At 42.7% G+C, this 19139-nt stretch overlaps 1 protein-coding gene across 1 annotated transcript in view; it reads left to right on the top strand.

Annotated features, from left to right (window-relative positions):
• Positions 1-19139, top strand: part of TSHZ1 (teashirt zinc finger homeobox 1) — a 631926-nt gene that overhangs the window by 162879 nt on the left and 449908 nt on the right. Inside the window, exon 3 of the mRNA XM_032872214.1 lies at positions 6393-6467. Within this exon, the coding sequence (XP_032728105.1) occupies positions 6393-6467 (75 nt within the window). The remainder of the gene's footprint in view (positions 1-6392; positions 6468-19139) is intronic.

Below are 19139 nucleotides of genomic sequence, written 5' to 3'. Positions count from 1 at the left end.
AAGGATACGGAGACTGCGCTTTGTTCCTCTTAGTCCACTCAGGCCCTCGTTCAGTGCTCGGTGTTCGGTATGTGCCAGCTCCGGGTCACTGAACGATGGCTGTGGAAGGGCCACAGGACTATATCATGCATCTTCGTTACCTCGTTTTCACAGCTTTCTGAGGTAAGTAGTATTGCCCCCACACTACACGTCAGGAAGGAGAGGCTCAGTGTGATTCAGAAAGAGATGAGCTGGGTCACCCACTTGGTCAGTGGCGGAGTTAGGGTCTGACACCAGGGCCAATGGTGGGGCCCCTGCCTTAGAAGGTGTGCACCCTGTCACGCTCCCTTCGTCTCCTAAGGTGCATCCCACCATCAACATTAACTTCTTCACAGTGGGGCTGCTCAGACAGGACTCTGGACCTAAACTGCCTGTGGGCCATCGCCGGTCTAGCAGGAATTCAGCGGGGAAGCTCAGACGTGTTATTTAACGAGGCGCCATCGGTTTCCTCGTATATCAAATGGGATGATAGTACTTGTTCCTGCCTAATAAGGGTGTGATGACGTAACATGATGATTGTTTGCACAGTACAGAGTGCAGTGACTCACACATTCTCAACATTATATAAATCTTTGCCACTTTCAGCTCTCACCCACCATGGGCTCAAAGGTTCAAGACATAAACACTACCGCCAACATTTTAACTCATTCGCATGGGCTAGAGCCTCTCCGGAATCGGGCGCCACGTTAGCAGGAAGAGGACCTGCCTTGCACACTACCCATCTGCTCAGGAAGGCCCTGCTCAGAGGAACTACAGTGCAGTTCAAAGGGGTTCAGTTCAACACGCATCCAGGGGTTCACATGTTTTCATACCCGTAAGCACGGGGGCCACAAAAGCCAACACAGCACTCAGGCCTAAGCAAAGAGTAGACAGGAGAGCAGCGAACAACGGTCAAGGGGCATTGCGGCCATCAGTGAGATGGTAAGGAGAGAGCGCCGACAGAGGAGCCTCTCCAAGGTTCGGGTCAGGCCTGGGAGCAGAATGGTGAAATGGGTTAATGGGTGTGGATTCCAGGCCTAGGAAACAGGACATGCAGTGGGGAGCGAAATAATACCCAAGACAGACCGCTAGGGAATTAGGTACAAATCTGAGCTAAGAAAGAAAAAAACAGCAGAGTTCTAAATCATGAAGGTCTTACAAGTCATGCCCAAAACTTTAGATTTCATCCAGATTCTCCACATTTGCCAGACATCCTCCAGATGACGGCTCCGCAGATGACCACTCTGCAGGATGTTAATAGGGATGTTACCGAAAAGGGATGGATGGAGGGCAGGGCTCAAGTCAGACTGGGGCGGCGCTGCGTTAGAGGACTCAGAGCCCGCAGGCTTCCCAGGGGGAAGCAGCTCATGAGCATGGAGTCCCAGAGCGGGAGGGGAGATGTGCACAGCTCTCCCTCAACCTCGAGGACCACTGAATACTCCTGTCGCCAAAACCAAGGTACATCCCTCCGAACTGCATCTTTGGGCGGATACAGAAAGTGCTGCAGTGGAGTGCGGGATGCACCTTAGGAGACGGGAGGGAGTGGGACAGGGCGCACAGGCCTTGGGTTTTGGCCTTCAGGGTGGGGGTGACCACTCCCTTCCTTAGTCTTCGCTTGTTGTTGTCTTAGTTTCGGAGAGCTGTGTTTCTGAAGCCCTCCTCCCCCGCCTTTCTTGGAGATTGAGATAAACAGATGGAAATAGTGTGTAGAGGAGGCAGAGTGAGTGCGTGCTTCGTCTCAGGCCGCATTCACATAGGTGGTGTCTGTGTCTGAAGCGGCGGGTTTATCCGACTCGAGCTGTGAGGTCATCTCACGTCCATCGACGGGAATCTCTTCAAAGCCGCTCACGTGTGTTGATGAAGGTGCTAACTGGCCCGGAGGAACGGAGGCTCTTGTAGTTGACATCCTTAAGCTGGTTTTCTTCTAGATGTAACTGTGTCACTGACACGATCTGTAGGTTTCCATGTATACGCACAGTGGTACACACGCGTGCATGGAGGAGCACACCTATGGATAGTGCGCTGAGCACCAGCCCCCGCTCACCAGCTGTCCTCACCTGCTCCCCGCGGGCTTGTGCTTCTGCGGTTTCTTCAGTTCTCACGAGGCTCCCGTGAAGCACTGTGTTCCTGCCCTTTCCACCCAGGGGCTGGCGACTCAGACGGGCGCTCAGTCTTCCCAAAGTGAGCCTCTGGGCTGCGGGCCGCCTGTCCCCATGCTCGCTGTGCCTGCCCGGAGCTGCTGCGAGGGAGGCCCCAGAGCGCATGGGCTCGCTCACTGGCCGTGGCCGGGGTCTGACTCTAGGTCAGGCCCTGCCAGCGACCCCTGCCGCTTGTCTGTTTTTTGTTTGTTTGTTTTATGTTTTTGTTTTTTTAATTTTTTAAATTTTCTGCTTCTTCAGCAGTGACTGGAAGCTGTCAGTTGTGTTACTCTCTGGCTCACTCAGCGATTGGGTGGGTGAAGCCTGCCTTCTGCCCAGCAGTTGGGCAGTGCGGCCTGAGTGGGGAGAGGCACCCCATTCCGCAGTAGGGGCTGGCAGGGAAGTTCCCGCACTCGCCCCTTAGTCCTGCGCTCGGCTGTCTTACAGGTTCTCCTTAACTCAAGGCTCTGTCCTGTGGGTTGTAACTGGTTGTAACTGCTTACAAGCCAACGCACTTGTCTTTCCTGCGACCTGTAAGGCCTGAGCATCCAGCAAGTAGCTGGATGGTCTCTCGTACAGGCCGGTCTTTGAGTAACATCTGCCCTTCACTGAGAGACGGGGGACACACGTAAAACATAGCAAAACCGCACAAACATGCTGCTGCTGCTTGTCCCTTTGGCTCGAGTTCTGGAAAACCTGTCTGTGCAAAGCTGACTTGCGGCCCTGCACCGAATGCCCTGACTCGGGCGTGTGAGGGAGTGCTGATGTGCCTTGGCTCTTGGCACATGTTGCTTTCCACATCTCTTCCCCTGCAATCGTGTATTGTATCTCATTCACTTAAATAGATCAGTCAGATAATCTTCCATGACTCTTAAATGGAAATAATTCTGCAGTGATCAAACCTTAGGGATTAAAGGAAGAGGTTCTGATTAGACCCATCGATTGTGTAGGAGAAATTCGTTTCAAATTACAAGTTAAAATATGAAATGTTGGTACTGAAAAGTAGAAATCTCTAATTAGGATGTAAGTGTTACTACTGTGCTGCTCTTTTGACACCAAAAACAATTTTAAGTGACGCTATTTTAGGCAATTCTAGGTACTTGGAAATCAATCATATTTAAAGAAAAGCATAGTTTTTTATTTCAAGGTGTTCCTTTAGATTGTAGGGCATTTGTAGATGGAAAGCCTCAGAGAGTATGTTCTAACATGGATCTTGCCCTTGACCTCAAGACCAGAGGTTGGCCTCTTGTTGGATACCCCTCTCAGAGTTCTCCCCACTCATCCCCTGCCCCAGTCCTGTCCCTCTGGCTGCTCTGAGCCCCATCGCAGGGAGTCAGACCCTGGGCCTGGGATGCCTCCCCTCTCACTGGGGTTGTAGCTCCCCCCACCACCCTCCACCCTGCCCTGTCCTCCCTAGCCTTCCGCTGCCTCTGCCTCGGAGAGCAGCCCCTGCTCATGGGCTCCCCCACAGCTGTCCTGGCTGCCCTGCCTTCTGTGGCCTGCTATGCCCCGCCCCATCCCTGGCCCGGCCCCTTGCCCCCTTCATGCACAGACTGCGCTCCGGAGCCGTCAGGTGTAAGATTCTGATTCCATCCTGACCCTTCAGATCTTCCTTCTTGATTGGTTGGTTGGTTTGTTTTCTCCTACCGCTTATCATAGTGTTTAAGACGTTGTATGTTTTACATTTTGTTCTTGTCTGTTTCCATCACTAGTTTTCACGTTTTCTGAGGTAGGGACTCTAGTTTTGTCACTGTGCTCTGGAGTGGGTCCAGGTCGGTGACTTACTGCGTGCCCGAGTGCCCAGCGGTGTCCTTGCTGGGGCATGGTGGGCTCGCTGCCACCTCCTCCAGAAGACGCGCGGTGCAGAATGAAAGCTCCATGCAGGCCCAGCTCTGTCTGATTTTACCCCGAGTGACCAGTAAACGTGCAGAAACACAGTGAGTGCACAGGCACAAGCGTTCATCAGGAGCCAGCAGTTTCGACTGTATAGCTTCTCAGATTTGGGACTGTTTTTGTCTTATTTCTGGTGATGTATAGATGATGAAATTTCCAGAGCAATTGCTGTGTTAAAATATGAAAGCAAGACTATGTTGACGGCAGTGAGAGGTAGACTACCTTCAGTAAGCACAGATTGCTGGTAATATTCTGTTCAGATAGGTTGGTAAGATGATTTTAGTCATGCTTGACTTGGATCTTTTAATTGAGGATGACTTTGGGACTTCGATGCTACTTGTACTTACGTATTCCAAATTTAAAGACTTTATACTTACTTTAAATCAGATTTTGGATGAATGAACATTTTGCATTTAAGTATAATTGAGCTGTATTTTAGTATTATAAAGTTCTCCCATAATAAAACTTGTTATTCCTCCAGATGTTTAGTCTACAGACATTCAGCAAGCGGTTTAAGAGTTATATTAGGCAGAAGCTTTCCCTCTCTGTACTTCAGTCTGTTTCCCCGTGAAGTATAATATTTGTGTTTCAATTCTTAAAACTTACACATTTTAATTAATAAAAGTTTCTTCTTTCAGGAACTGCCCTGTGGTTCTAAGCTCACATCTCTTAAATTATACTTAGTCATGTAAATAAGCTGTGCTTTGCAACTTTGGGTTCTTAACCTTTGCTCTTTGCTATTAGCTTTATGTTTTTTTAATTATAAGAAAATAGAGGACAGTAGGGAAGTTATGACTTAAATGGACTGTTGTTATTACTGCATTCTTTTTTAAGGAAATGAAAAATGTTACTTATTTTGTCCAAATCAAGCAGAAACAAATAAAGAATATCTTGTACTGTTATTTTTGCTAAGCCTTTATATATCATCACAGTTTGATTCTTTACATGTAGTCGTTATTTTTCCATTTTAATGATTGATAGTGTGCTCAGTTATTTATAGTGTCAAGCTTGTATTGTCCATAGTTATTACCTAATATATAAAAAAGAATGAATGCCGTTTTCAGTATATACAAATACAGTATTTGAATAATGAACTCACAGTCACTTAAAAATTACAAATATATTATTTTAGCCTCAAAACTGAGGTTCTCTAATATTATAGGAAAAGAACCAAAATAGACCAGACATGGGGGGTGGCGGGGAGAGGTGTTTATCTTTTTAGAAATTCTTTCAGTCTTAGCGGTTGGCATGTCTCTTCTATAAGGCCATAGTACTTTACAGCCTTACATTGCCTGTTTGTGCAAACATGTCCAGATGAATTCAGTATTTAATGTTAAGAATCTTATAACATGCCAATTTGATTTGTAGCCCTTCATATCATAGAATGCTAATTAAAATCATATTTTTGCATATGTCATGCCTTTCATGTACATATGCAGATAGATTCTGTTGCCTTTCAGCTATTGGTAATTAACTTTATGAAGGACAGCTGTAATACATAATTAACAAAACTGTTTGCAAGCCCTTTTACTCTGAAAGTTATAACATTAATTTTTTTTTTTTTTTGGCTTATCAAGAGAACCATTTTAGTCTGATGCTTCTGAATGAGATCTAAATTGTTCTAAATAATCACACGATGTAATTAAATTGATGTTGTAATGTGTTCAGAAGGAGACTGGTGTTCCATGGACTGACTTTTGATTCCTGTCCATTTCATATTTATGTCCTCAAAATTGAATTAAGTAAGCTGATTTGTGTATAAAATAAGATAGCGTGTCACATAATACTTTTTGTTTGTTTTAGTTATTGATATCTTCTTGGCATTGAAGTACTTTTTTTTTTGCATGTGCCACAGACACACTAGACACTTACATCATTTTTAAAACCTCTTTTCAAATTATTACCATGTTTTCAAGGAAGCTTCATGGAGGCTATCTATTTTCTCTTTACAGTCCCTTAAATATTTAATAAAATGACATTTTCTCAAACTCCTTCCATGGTTGAAGTGTGGGATCAACTAAGGGGCAGTGAGGATTACAATGTCGGGAGTCACTTTGTCTCTCTAAAGACGGGGAAGGCGGTGACTGAGGTACAGTCACTGTTTCCGCCCCTGTGCACCAGAGGAAGACAATGAACCAGTTCATTTAAATACGGTTATTTCTTCTGGCTTTCAGGTATCACAGTACATGTGATCTGTAGGCAAGCGTCTTGTTTACCAGGAGTGCTGCTGTAATGTGCAATTTCATGTTAGATTCGCATTTCAGTGCCTGTTAAGTACTTTGTGGATATGCTTTTAGCAGAGTCACGTTTTAGTTCTGTAATTATTGTTATTTCTTTCTTTAGGGTTGCTTTTGTCATGAAGAAGCACTTAAATACGCATCTCCTAGGCAAGCATGGAGTTGGCACCCCAAAAGAAAGGTAATTTTCGCTCATTTGAAAAAATTTAATAAGTATGATTATATTTGCATTTTAGGCTTTGTTTAATGGTGTGAGTTCTAGAATTGATATCAAGTCAGTTTATCATGGTTAGCATTTCCGGTACTCTGGGGCTGGATGTTGTATTTCATACCATTCTTCCATAAGAATTTAATGTCATTTTAATTTTAAAATTCAGACCTAAAAATACTTGAAAAGGTTTGAGGGCCTTTGGATTTGTGAAGTTCTGAAATAAACTTGAAACAGTAGAAAAGTTTATTTAGGAGGGGATTGACCTCTGCACTGTGTTCGGACGAGCTAAAATAGTAATGTAAAAGTAGACTTTGTCTGTTTTTTCCTGCATTTTTATTTTGAGATTTTTAAACAGTATTAAATTCTTACTGTAGAATTAAGCATTGCTGATACTAAAAAAGAAATACATCTTGTGTCATCCCCAAAATAATACTGTAGTTGCCATGTCATGAAAAATAACACTACAATTATTATGTCATCAACTGCCAGGCTTTCTTTTTTCCTGCTACTGTATCATAATTAGTTTCATCACATAGACTTAATTATATTAAGGTGAGCAGAAGTAGAGCAATGTCAGCTAGCAGGTGAGTATGGCTACTTCTAAAATTTTTGAATCTGTAAGATATGCAGCTCACTCAGAGCTGGTGAAAATTCTTCTGTCCTTCCTTCAGAGACATAGTCGATTTCCCCCAATTCTCTACGACAGTATCTGAAACTCTGTAGACACTCCCAGAAACCTTTGGCTTTTAGTAATTTTCTAAGATGCAAGTAATGATGTAGTCCGTTCCGTCATTCTGCAGCCTACGGCCTCCTAGATCCTCTTCCTTACTTGTAAATGCTTAATTCCCTTTTTAAAAACTTGAAAATGCTCTTACCAACAATTTCTGTGTTTACAAGCAATTTGACTTGATTGTTCTGTCGAAGGCATATTGCTTTCTTTAGCGTTTTGGTTCATACGTGACTGCTGGGGCAGAATGCTGGTGTCACGTATGCCTACTCTTTACCTTGACTTCTGGTACTTCTCTTTGTAGCATGATATTTAATTTGAACCAAACTGTATGTGTTGGGCATATCCTGAATGTATAATTTGTGAAATTCAACATATTCTGTATTACTTACATTATGATTTGGGATTTGTCTAAGTTATGTTTCATGAATGTGTAAGGAAGCAGAAACAAAACATTTTTAAGTACTATATTTTGTTGCTTTTACATGCATTATCTCAGTTAATCACTCTGTGATGTTATTAAGAGTGCATTATTATTCCAGGTTTTTTGATCTAAAGCCTGAGATTCAGGAATTTGCAATAATTTATGCAATGTCTTATAATTAATGAATGTTAGAATTATTTTTCTGACTCTAATCCCATTGTCCTTCCTTGGACTAATTATCTGACACCGAGAATCTTTACAATTGGGTACTTAGGGATTTTGTTCCCCAAATAAATTTTGAATGAAAACAGTCTAGATCATATGATTAATAAAAAGAAAATACCTCCCTACTGTAATTCAAATGTGTCATTTTGCTTTTTATCTAGGAATGAATAAAGGTTAAAAAACTGTTCATATCATTTCATACTAATGAAAACTTCATCACTATATACACAGTTTTCTCCTCCAAGCACTTAAATACAGTAGGCATCTCCTGTGACAGGAGAGTGAAGATCCCAGGTGCACTGTTCAGTTCCCATTACCTTTTCTGTGTGCTCCAGGAGCACTTGCTTGTTTCTACTCATTTCAGCCCCTGGCACCTGTAGGGAGGCCGCACAGAGGCAAGAGGCATGTCTTTCTTCCCTTTGAGACGTGTTAAGCTTTTTCTCTGGCCTAGACACAGTTTTGGTTCCAAAATTGGGAAAGGCAAGTGGGAAGGCACGGACTCTGTCTTCTGGGTCCTGAGCCCCTCGAAGTTCAGGCTGTCGAGTTCCTCTCAACTGGACATCTTCCATTGAATTGTTGCTTCCATTAAGACCTCTGTGTTTCAGAATACTTCTCGTTTAGGATACCTCGTCTTACTGCCCAGAAATAGTCAGAAGGCCTGGACCCCACGGCAGTAGACATGTGGAGTTGGGGAGGGTTGCATTCATGTAGCGAAGTCTAGCACAGTCAGTGCCAAAGGGCTCCCATTCCACCTTCCTCCCTGCCTCGGAAAGGGAATTGATGCCTTTTAATGGTTTTAGGAAACAAAGAAACTCTTTATCAGCATGTTGAACCATCACTTTTGGGCATAAGTGTTCTCTAAATTAAGTTAAACATTTTTTTCTTACCTATTTAAAACATTAATGCCTTGGCTATAATTTTGCAAGCTTGCTATATTTTAATTTCTCCAGGACAAAATAATCAGCTTACTTTTTTATGTTTTAAATTTGATTCTCCCCTCTTAGGCATTGCATATTATAGCAAATAGTAATAGAAGTTAGCCAAATAGGCTGTGACAATTAAATTAATAATGCATTTTGTTTGCAAGTATTTAGGCCTTGTGCTTTGACTGATATATGCAAAAATGATAATTTATTACAAATAAATTCATATACTTGAACTGTTTGATCAACCAGTAAATTTTGTCAGCATGACTGTCATTAGCAACAGAAAGCTAGATAATTTCAAATATATATGTTTTGACTTCATGAACACCTGAAGTGATGGCGTGTGTAAGAACAACTTTTTTTTTTTTTTTTTTTGGTCCCTAAATTTGAATGAACTTATTTTAAGGTAGTAAGTACACTACTGTATTTCAGAAGTCTTGTACACTTAAATATAAAGAACTAAATATAGCCACATTTGATTTACATTCCAAAATAATAAACTCCAATTAATTGGCAAGTTCATTCTGAAGTATCTCCTATTTTAGATAAATAATTCTGTTTGTAGTATAGTAAGCCAAAGTATCTTTATGACTCTTTGAGTTTGCTAACAGTAATGTAGAAAACGAGCCTAGGCACACTTGCCACAACCTCCAGGCCATAGTAAGTTTATCTCCTGTGGAAGCCAGGTCCATATTATAATGCAGAAAGCTGGCATTCCTACTTGGAAGTCAGCTGGGCTTTGAGTGACTGTAAAGAGGAGAAGGGAAGGGACTCCCTGGGAACCGGAGTTGGTGGTGTCCCAGTGCCAGTGGAAGTTAGTGGCCCTGACAGTGTCTTGGGAGGGCTCTTCCGCCAGCCTCCCAACTACTTTTACCAGTAGAGGATTTTAAATTGTATCTATGCATCAGAGAGTCTAAGAGCTAAATAATTTCATAATCAAAGGAAATGTACCTGTTTTTTCAAGTTATTAATGAATGGAAGTATTTTTTTTTTTTTTTTTTTTTTTTTTTTTTTGGGAGCATCCGCTCAGGTTACAAGGCTCAGCCTTGCGTTTTTGTCCATTTGTGGGTTTTTACCCAACCCCCCCCTCCCCACGGAGGGGTAGGGGGCTCAGGGCTGATCAGTGCTTTTGTTCAGGTGAACGGATTTTCCCCAGACTTCCTTCAGACTCCTGAGTTCTTTTCCTTCCGGCTGGCTCTAGCTCCTCATTTGGCTCTAGCTCCTTTTTCCAGACACTTGGGATTTGTGGCTGGCCATCTCCCTTTCCATGGTACCTTTGATCTTACTGATGAGTGCAGTCTTCCCCCCCACCTGTTTCTGGGTTCCAGGTGTCACCAAGACTAACTGTGGGTGGAAGCCCTGGCAGCTCTGACACTTGCTTCTCCTTTGCTCTGAGCCTGGGGGCTGCACAGGACGTCCCCTAGGCATTGGGTCGGCCTTGTCTCCTCTCCTTTCTCAGAAATGTTTATATGTTGGAATTTTATGAAAGCATCACGGTTTCCTGCTTTTCAGTTCAGATGGAAATCACCGTTTTTCTTGAAACATGAAAGTATCCCAAACCCAGACATTCCTAGAAAAAGCATGTAGATGTGCACATGCAGTTGGCTTTGAAACTTTGCCAACAATAGTTTGGGGTTATTAGAACTTAGGTTACATTGATCTATCTATCTATTTATCTAAGGATTTTATTTATTTATCTGAGAGAAAGTGAGCCAGAGAGGGAGCAGCAGACTCCCTGCTGAGCTGAGCAGGAAGCCAGGATGCCAGGCTTGATTCCAGGACCCTGGGCACTTGACCTGAGCCTAAGACAGAGTTCACCAACTGAGCCACCCAGGCACCCCAAAAACTTAGGTTACTTTTCAGTGAGAGAATAGCACATTTTATAAAAACTCTGAATGACATTTATTTAAACAGTTTCAAATTTTTCCTGCCAGAAGAGAGTGAGATTAACTCCTCTTACTGTCACTTGATTGCCCATTTGAAAGAAAGTTCCTTTGGCTAAGTTATCATAATTGCATGTATTTTATTTATTAAAGGGTCATCATCAGGGTGCCTGAGTGCTGCATTGGGTTAAGCCTCTGACTCTTGATCTCAGCTCAGGTCTTGATCTCAGAGTCCTGAGTTCAAGCCCCAGGTTGGGCTCCACTCTGGGTGGTGGGTGTGTCGCCTACTTAAAAAGAAAAGAAAAAGGACCATCATCTTCCTCAGTGTTTATTCCTTGTGAATTTCTGTAGGCTAAACACTGTTCTCTTCTACCACTGAAATGGGTAGCTTACTCTCATGGATGCACTGAGATCCTTTACTCTGTGTTGAATGAGCATCACATGATCTCTTTGGAGGGTCATTGTCAAACCTGTCAGTTCCTTTCTGTCTGCTGGCCTCAGGATTGCTCTCACCCCTACTCACCTACTGTATATTGGTCTCCCTCTTATTTCTTCTTTTACTCTAGTGGCTGGCAGGGTGTGTTTTTTTTGTTTTTTTTTAATTTAGGAAGAATAAAGCAGTTAGGGACTCTTCTCTGCTTTTATATATATATATATATATATATATAGAGAGAGAGAGAGAGAGAGAGAGAGATATTTTTCTGGTGTATACACACACACACACACACACACACACACACACCCAGAAAAAACTCTCTTGAGCCAAAATGGAGGAGAACATGTCTTATTTCCATTTCAGCTTACTGAATTTGATGAGTGGAAGGTTGTCATATTTTGATATCCTAGTAATGCATGAGCTCAGAACTCTCTTTCTTCTGTCTTTCCCCATTTCTCCGTCTGCAGACAGTATCCAGGGTAGAATTAGTACCCTGTGATCATTTGCCATGGCTTTCCTATGCACAAGTAGGGCTGAAGAGACATAGAGCACTGCTAAGTAATCACTTCTACATGGAAAGATAGATAGAAGTCGCTTCAATTCATCTAAAGCCAGGGATATTTATTATTTTTAGAAATTTCCTATTATATTTTAATGACTTAAGCTGACAGTTTATTAAGGTACATACAGAGATAAGTATATATTTTCCACGAAAGATATCTTGTCAGTATCTGGGAAATATTTCTCAATTAAATGGGTAATATAGATGTTCTATGGTTGCTTCATGACAAAAGTTTTCTCACTGAAATGGGTATTTTCTAACTGTGACTTGATGAATTTTCCTGGTGGAAGTTAATGGAGGTGTCAGTGGTCTAGAGGGTGGGGTTCTCCGATCCTCATTGCTGGTTGAAGTTTACACCTTACTTCTGGGGAGGTATTTGGACCTGATTGGAGATAATTCTTGTGGCTCATCCCGCAAGGGGTGGAAAGAGCTCATCTAGGGCTGATGCCTTTGCCTGGTTCCGCTGAGGCACTCAGAAGCTCCGTGGAGGATCTGGATTCCGCACATCTGTCCGATTGCTGACAGTCCCGAATCCGTATTCCTTCCCTTCCCTTCCTACCCCGCTGCCCATTGGGCAGCTCCGTGGCCAGAGAGCCCCTTTGCTTCCCGCCTTGCTTGTGTTTTCTTCCTCCAGTAAAATGGTCGTCTTGGTTTTGTGGTAATGACTTACATTTAAGGATGTTTGAAGGAGTAACCTTATAAAACTCCTATCTTTATTATTAAGTTAGTTCTTAGGTTGCTACTCATGAAAATATGGCCAGTTTATTTCTGGTCTTAGTTCCGGGAGAGGTTGTACCTTTCTTGAAACCACTTGTCGTTTTGGTCCTAAGTACCAGCAAATCCCATAGATAATTGAATTTTCCTCTTTATGTTTACTGCTGGGAAGCTCAGTATCAGAATTATAGTCCATCTCTAGACAGTGGGCTTCATGGTACACACTTTATTTACTGCTGTTACTTCGGGTCTCATCATTTTTTCCCTTAGGGCAAATTCCCATTTTATGTAAGCAATATGTTGTAACCACCTCCCATAAATCAGCGCTCCCATAATTCAGGGGAAGTTTCGCGATGGGAGTTTTTGTGAAGTAGGGTCAGTGTTTGTGAGTGCACATGCCTTCAGCTGTTTGGTTTGGGGCAGTGTGTTTAGTGGCGTGAAGTCCTGTTACGGGACTTTTTTAAAAGCTGTCCTGCTTTGTGGTATGAAAACATAGCGTACTTCCTTGTGCTGCTGCAAATGTGCTTTTTGTTTCTCAAGATGATTGATTTTGAAGACTTCTTGCAACTCAGGTGTGCTGAGCAGACATAGCTAGCACGTCCTCCACGGGGAACGGAGGGGGATTGCCTCCCTTGCCTACCAGGGCATCCTCTCTAGCTGCATCAGAAGCGAGTGCTGCTCTTGGGGCATCACCGTTATGCTGATCAAATGCAGTATTTCCTACTTTAATGGAAATTCTCATGTTGGCAGCAGAGGCATTGTAAGTGTTAATGTTTTATATATATATATATATGTATGTTACAGAAATGTAGGATTGTTTTTTACTCTTTCTAAACTTTATTCTTTAATTTTAAGCCAGCATGTCATTGAACATTCATCTCTGTATTTAATTCTTGGGCATTTAAAAAACATGAGTATTATGCTCGGACTGGTGACGGTTTCCTAAGTAATACACAGTCTGTGGAGCCTTGGTTCTTCACCTGACACAGCTCTCCCCGGCCTTACGTCCTGCGTCACTCCAGGCCCACGGGAGGAGAACATGCCAGGCTCGTGCACACCTCACGGAGGGCTCCGACCGTGTTCTGCTGGGAAGGCTCTAACTTCAGATTATGCTTAAAATGCAGCCCTGCAAAAGGGTCTTTCTGGGCCATCCATCCTAAAATAGCACCATACTGTCTTTTCATCAGAGTCTTATACCTAACAGAATTCTCTTCTGCCTTTATGTGTGTTTTCTCTCTCTGTCCTGACACGCGTCCCATCACCCCCAAATCTGGGGGCACGACAACAGAGGCTGTATCATCCTTCAGCACCAGTACCATCTAGATTTGGGAACACAGTAGTAACTGAGGCAGTAAATGTTTACTGCAAGAATAAGCCAGTGAACCGATGAGATGCCTTTATCAGCAATTCCCATAATAACCCTTGTGCACGATTGTTTCGGCCCTAAAACTCACCTTTGCATCGTTGTGTAGCTCTTCCCTTTCTTTCTACACATTATGGACACCTATACAATAACCAATCTCTTCTAAAGACAAAACTCATTTACTGCTCAGGGATTATGGGAAGAGTTAGGATGAGCCTGGGAAACTGGACTGGACTCAGGCTGAAAAGAACGTCGAGTCCCGTGGCAGTTGCCTTTGACTCTGTGCATCAGAGGAAGCCTGGGAAGGCAGAGCTCTTGGAATTATGCGTCCGTCAGTGTGGGGTTCGGGCCCCAGGGAGAGACTGTGGGCCAGTGGGTTAGCGTCGTCACGGGGACGGGTACTGCCGAGCACGGTCTGCTGTCCCTGGCTTGCTGCCGGGACCCTTCCCTCTTTCCAGCCCCAGCGTCCTGCTCCAGAATCGTGCTGCAGAGCCCCCTGCAAGTTAGCCTTTTAATCATCCATTTGATTTTGTTAGACACGTTCTTTTCTCAACTCCATCACCCATTTTCTTCTTTTCTTGCTCCCGTGGTTCCCCAGCCCTCTGCCGTATGTACTCAGAGTACATCGCATCTCTCCTGCTTACTGGTCCAGGTGTTTTCTGTTTCCAGGCTTGGCCCCAGGCCTCTGTGCTAAAGCAGTCCCTTTCCCTCTTATTCCATCTCAGATTGATCTTGTTTTTCATCATCTGCCTGTGGAACATCAGTGAATAAAGGGTAGACATGTGTATGGTTCGGAATTCCTCTATCCCCCCCACTCTGGCTCCTAAAAAAAGAAACCCAGAAGACTATAATAATACTGCATACATTATAATTATGTCATCCTGTACTAGTTCAGTGAGTTATTAGACCAGAGATGTACGGTTTAGTACTGATAGTCTTTATTACCATGACATCTGCTTTAATCTGTTGCCTCCTCTTACTCCCATATAGAATGAGAAATAAGACAGCCAAATCCTGTGCTGATGTGAACTGTCTATACCTTTTTTAGTGTGAATGTTCAAATTTCTTTTGCATGTGCTGTTTATTGTGATGAATTAATTTTTAAGCATTTTTGTTTTGTTTTTGTTTTTTTGCTATGCTTTAGGAATTCAGTCAGAGCTTGGATATAAGAATATCTTCTGTTTTAACCTTTTTTAAGGTCAACGAATAAGTGATTCCACTTAACGATCAATCAAATATGTTAAATGTTCAGAATATAGGTGTTTTTTCCTGGCAGGCATCTAGAATATTTTTGGCTATTCTCTTCTTTTATTTCACTTAAATTACTTTTAGAACACTGAGGCTTATACATCTGGACTCTGACTAAAATATGCCTTAAGCTCTTATCTTTAATTCCCAGTCAGTGCCAGAATTAAAAAGAACAAAGGCCTATATGTTCACTGCAGCCTTCAATTATGCTTAATTACCAACTTTTATACAGTTTCATTATACAGTACTTTTTGTGAGAGGTTCTTTATATTCATGATGTCTTGGTAGTTGCTTATAAAAGTCCAAGATTAAAATTTTTCCTGAGGAATTTTCAGGAAACTTATAACCTTTCTGAAGTAATTTTTATAAAGTTGGATTAAAGCAAATGTGATCGATCATCTTAACAGATGAGAAACGAGGTGTTTACGTTTCCTTACAGAGTTCTCACAGGAGAAATCAAGGGTTCACATCTCTAAGATCTTTCCCCCCAGTTTCTTGGTCCTGGGGTCACTTGTATAATCAGTTGTGAGCTTAATACAAAGGGTATCTCCACTGGTATTTTGGCTCTCTCAGCCTTAGTGCTGACGGGAGAAAGCAAGCAAACGTGATGTGCTCCATGAGACATATTGGTCCCCTAGTAATCCCAGGGTTCTTCCGAAGCACTGTCTTTCATTTTGGCCAATCTTTTATTCCCTTTCTGAAGAACTATGATATTGTTTGATGCTTCTAAAATGTTAGTACCTCCTAAGATTCAATCAAGTATGTTAACACTTAGGTTGAAAACTGTCAAATATTAGATCTTTCACATGAGTCCAGCTAATTTTTGATTTGTTTCTAGCATATGATCTCAATACAGAGATCGGCTTTTCAGAGAAAGAGTGGTTTCTGTCGAGTTCTAATGTAATTGCAGTTCTTTCTTGTTTCATGGGTGCTTTTCTAGACCTGGCATGGGGTGGTGCGTGTCGTGTGATAGAGGAGTTGGGCCAAAGTAGCATGAAAAGTCTGAGCAGACCACGTGTGCTGTTCCCAACCCCGTTGAGCTGGAAGCCGCAGCTCTGTGTCCTCTGGGTCGGTCAGCCTGTATGGTCTTTCAGACAAGGTCCAGATTTTGTCTCACTGTAAGTCCTCACCTACATTTTCATTCTCTATAATCACTTCCTCCCACCGAGGTTAGTGTACTACTTAATAACATTTTCCGTTGTTTTCCTTTTAAAATAGGTTCTATATGCCCTATTTCCACACTGGATAATTTCTTGAGGGCTTGGTTGGTGGCTTTCTTTCTCTGTTGGTTTTCCGAGGGTGATTGACACTCAGTGACTATGGTTAGATATAAGATACTAAAGTCTTCACAGAAATTTTTTCTTTTTTAAGATGGACTTTTTCTTTGTTGGTCTAATATGTGATTGATGGTCACACTGTGAAACAGGTATTGCAGAGTAACAGAGTTCTCTGTGCCTGTAGATGGTCCTGCCTCTTAGTGTGACAAGGTCAGTGCCTTCTTCTGAGTCACCGTGGCCTTCCATCTCTTCTGTGATGCAGAGCATGGCACGTGTTCTCAGTTCTCGGGGCTGTGCTGAAATGAACACGAATTTATAGTTGAACAAGTATAAAATGCTTTCAGTTGCTAATGTCTAAATAATATGTGTACCCTTTTTCCATGCTAAGCTGATTCAGCAAATGATTATGGGAAACAGTTTCAGCAGAACATACATATGAAAGTTTTTATTTAAATTAAACCTGAATTTTTTTCATGTTAATTACAACTAATAATTTTCTATTCTCATAGCATTCAAAATGTCTTTGTCTCGTTTGATATTTATAATTAAGTAATATGGGTACGTTGTATATTATCAGCAAATAGGAAGTGGCAGATTTATTGCTGGATATCAAGGTTTTTAAAATTTATGGTTTGGCTTTTTAAAAAATATGTTGTTTATATGATTACCAGATTTTGAAGATGAGGAAACATTTTAACAAAATAATTACCCCGATGTTTATTGTCTTGTTATTAGTACTTACAATTATGGTTTCTGAATGTACTTCAAAGCTTCAGTGAATTTTTGAGTTTTCTTTTTTGCTTAAACAGAAAAAAAAAAAAAGTGCATGGAATATAGCCTTATAATACCAAATGAAAAAGCAGGGCTGCTCCATCTGAACTTGGAAGAGGGTCCCAATGACCCACCCTATCCACGATGGGGCTTCTTCTCTGCCTGTTGGAAAAGCTGTGGGCTCCTCAGCAGAGTAAAGAAGATGTGTCTTTATACACACAGAGCTCTTACTTGTTCTGTAGGCTGTTAACTTTTTACAGCGTTAGCATTCATAATATTGTTGATGCCTGAGTGATCAGACATTATTTCAGTTCCTCTGGACATTCTGCTTCAAAACGGATGGGCTCCAAGGCCACTGAGTCAGAGCTGCGAAGTCAGGCCGCTGCTCCAGCCCCAGACACCCAGCTTGGCCCAGTCCGGTTCTGCTGTGCTCTTCCTGTCACCTGGCCCTGGTGCCACCGGGGAAGTGCTTACAGCCAGAGCGGCTTAATCAAGTGGGTTCCGCTGTTGGGAGCTGATGTTGAAAATAAGGAAAGAATGAGAAGAAAATTTAAGAAAGTAATCATTCACAGCTGGAAGTACGAGGTCGAGATAAATTAAAATCCGGAATTTAGCATTCTCCTTCTCAGCTTTGGTGGTGAATCCGCAGATGTCCATTAGATCGTTGCATGCATAAACCGGCTGAGGTGGCGCCCGCAGTGCACCTGCCGTCATTACGGATTAGCTTCGGTCCAGTTTTGTGCCTTGAGGTCTCTGTAGTAAGACCATCATTTCCCACATTCAGATGCCCCCAGTCGTGTGACTTCTGCACAACAAAGCGAACATAGTGCTAAAGACTTGTACCTGGTCCTGTGGCCAGGGAAAGAAGTGCTCCACTGAGGGAAGGAGAAAATCTTACTGAACGCTGGACAGACGGCTCTCTTACTGGTAGTGCTGGTAAGGGGAGACATCAGACTTGCAGCAAAATCGTCATTAGTTAGAAAATCATTGGTCTTTAAAAGTTTATCTGAAATATCAGCGTGAACTGTTAATTCATATCGCTGTTTAATTCACTTTTATATGAGAAAGGGTTGATTTGGAAATCTTAGGAAGTATCTTCCTTTCTTTGGTGTGAGGTTACAGTGGAGGGACCCTCTGTCCACTGTGTTGTCAGGAAGTGGTTTCTTCAGAGCGCAGAGCTTCCCAGAGAAGGGTCCTGAAGCCAGCTCATGTCCCTCAGGGACGGCCCCTTTATCGACGACAGCGGGCTTCCCGGCACCCGTGCCTGAGCTCGCTTGCTCGGAGTCCTGCTGAGGCTCCGGCAGCGTCCGAGCTCTGTCCTGGGAGGTGGAGGCGCTTGGATCCGGGGATGGACATCGTGAATGTCGGTGGGAAATGGCTTCCATCGCACCTGGCCATGCGCTGCTTCACCGTGGCGCTCTCACCGATGCCACCCTAGTCCCCTCGGCCCTCTGTGCTCTAGCCGGAAGGTCAGAGTGCTCTGCTGGGCTGTGCCAGCGTGGCCACCGCTCACGGCTCAGCGTGCTGTGTCCATGTCCTGCGTGTCTCCTGTTGGACGTCGTCCTCCCTCATCGTTTTGGTTGTGGGGACTTAGGTTGATGTCACTACAGAAATGGCATTCTGAATTAAGTGTAGAGTTCATTTCTTTTCCTTATTGGAAGGATTCATAGCTTTATTAATGAATTTGGGCTGTATTTATAGAATCCAGAAGATACTAAAGGGGTCACTTAATTTTTTTTTAAATAATTTACCAGCTTTCATGAAGGACAGTATATTCTGTAGGGCTTTCTGAAGGTCTCAGTTCATATGCCTTGCAGATGTCAGTGGTTTGCTACATTTAATTTCTCCTAACACCGGGTAGCTTATTGCAGAATTAGCTTGTTGTGGAATAGTAGAATTTTGGATTTTACAGGGAAGCTTTACATTTCACAGATGTGAAAATAGTTTCAGAGAGACTTGGCACTAGATCATCTGGTTGTTCAAAATTTTGACAATTCAGAAGAGGTCTGTGTGTCCACAAATTTTACAGATTTCCTTGCATCCTTCTTTGGTGAAAAAGAACTATGATTCCATAGTTCTTTGGTAA

This window comes from Lontra canadensis, unplaced genomic scaffold (genome assembly GCF_010015895.1).
Source record: "Lontra canadensis isolate GAN:19392208 unplaced genomic scaffold, GSC_riverotter_1.0 scaffold44, whole genome shotgun sequence".
Classification (NCBI taxonomy): Eukaryota; Metazoa; Chordata; class Mammalia; order Carnivora; family Mustelidae; genus Lontra; species Lontra canadensis.
This window is presented reverse-complemented; position numbering and strand designations above follow the sequence as displayed.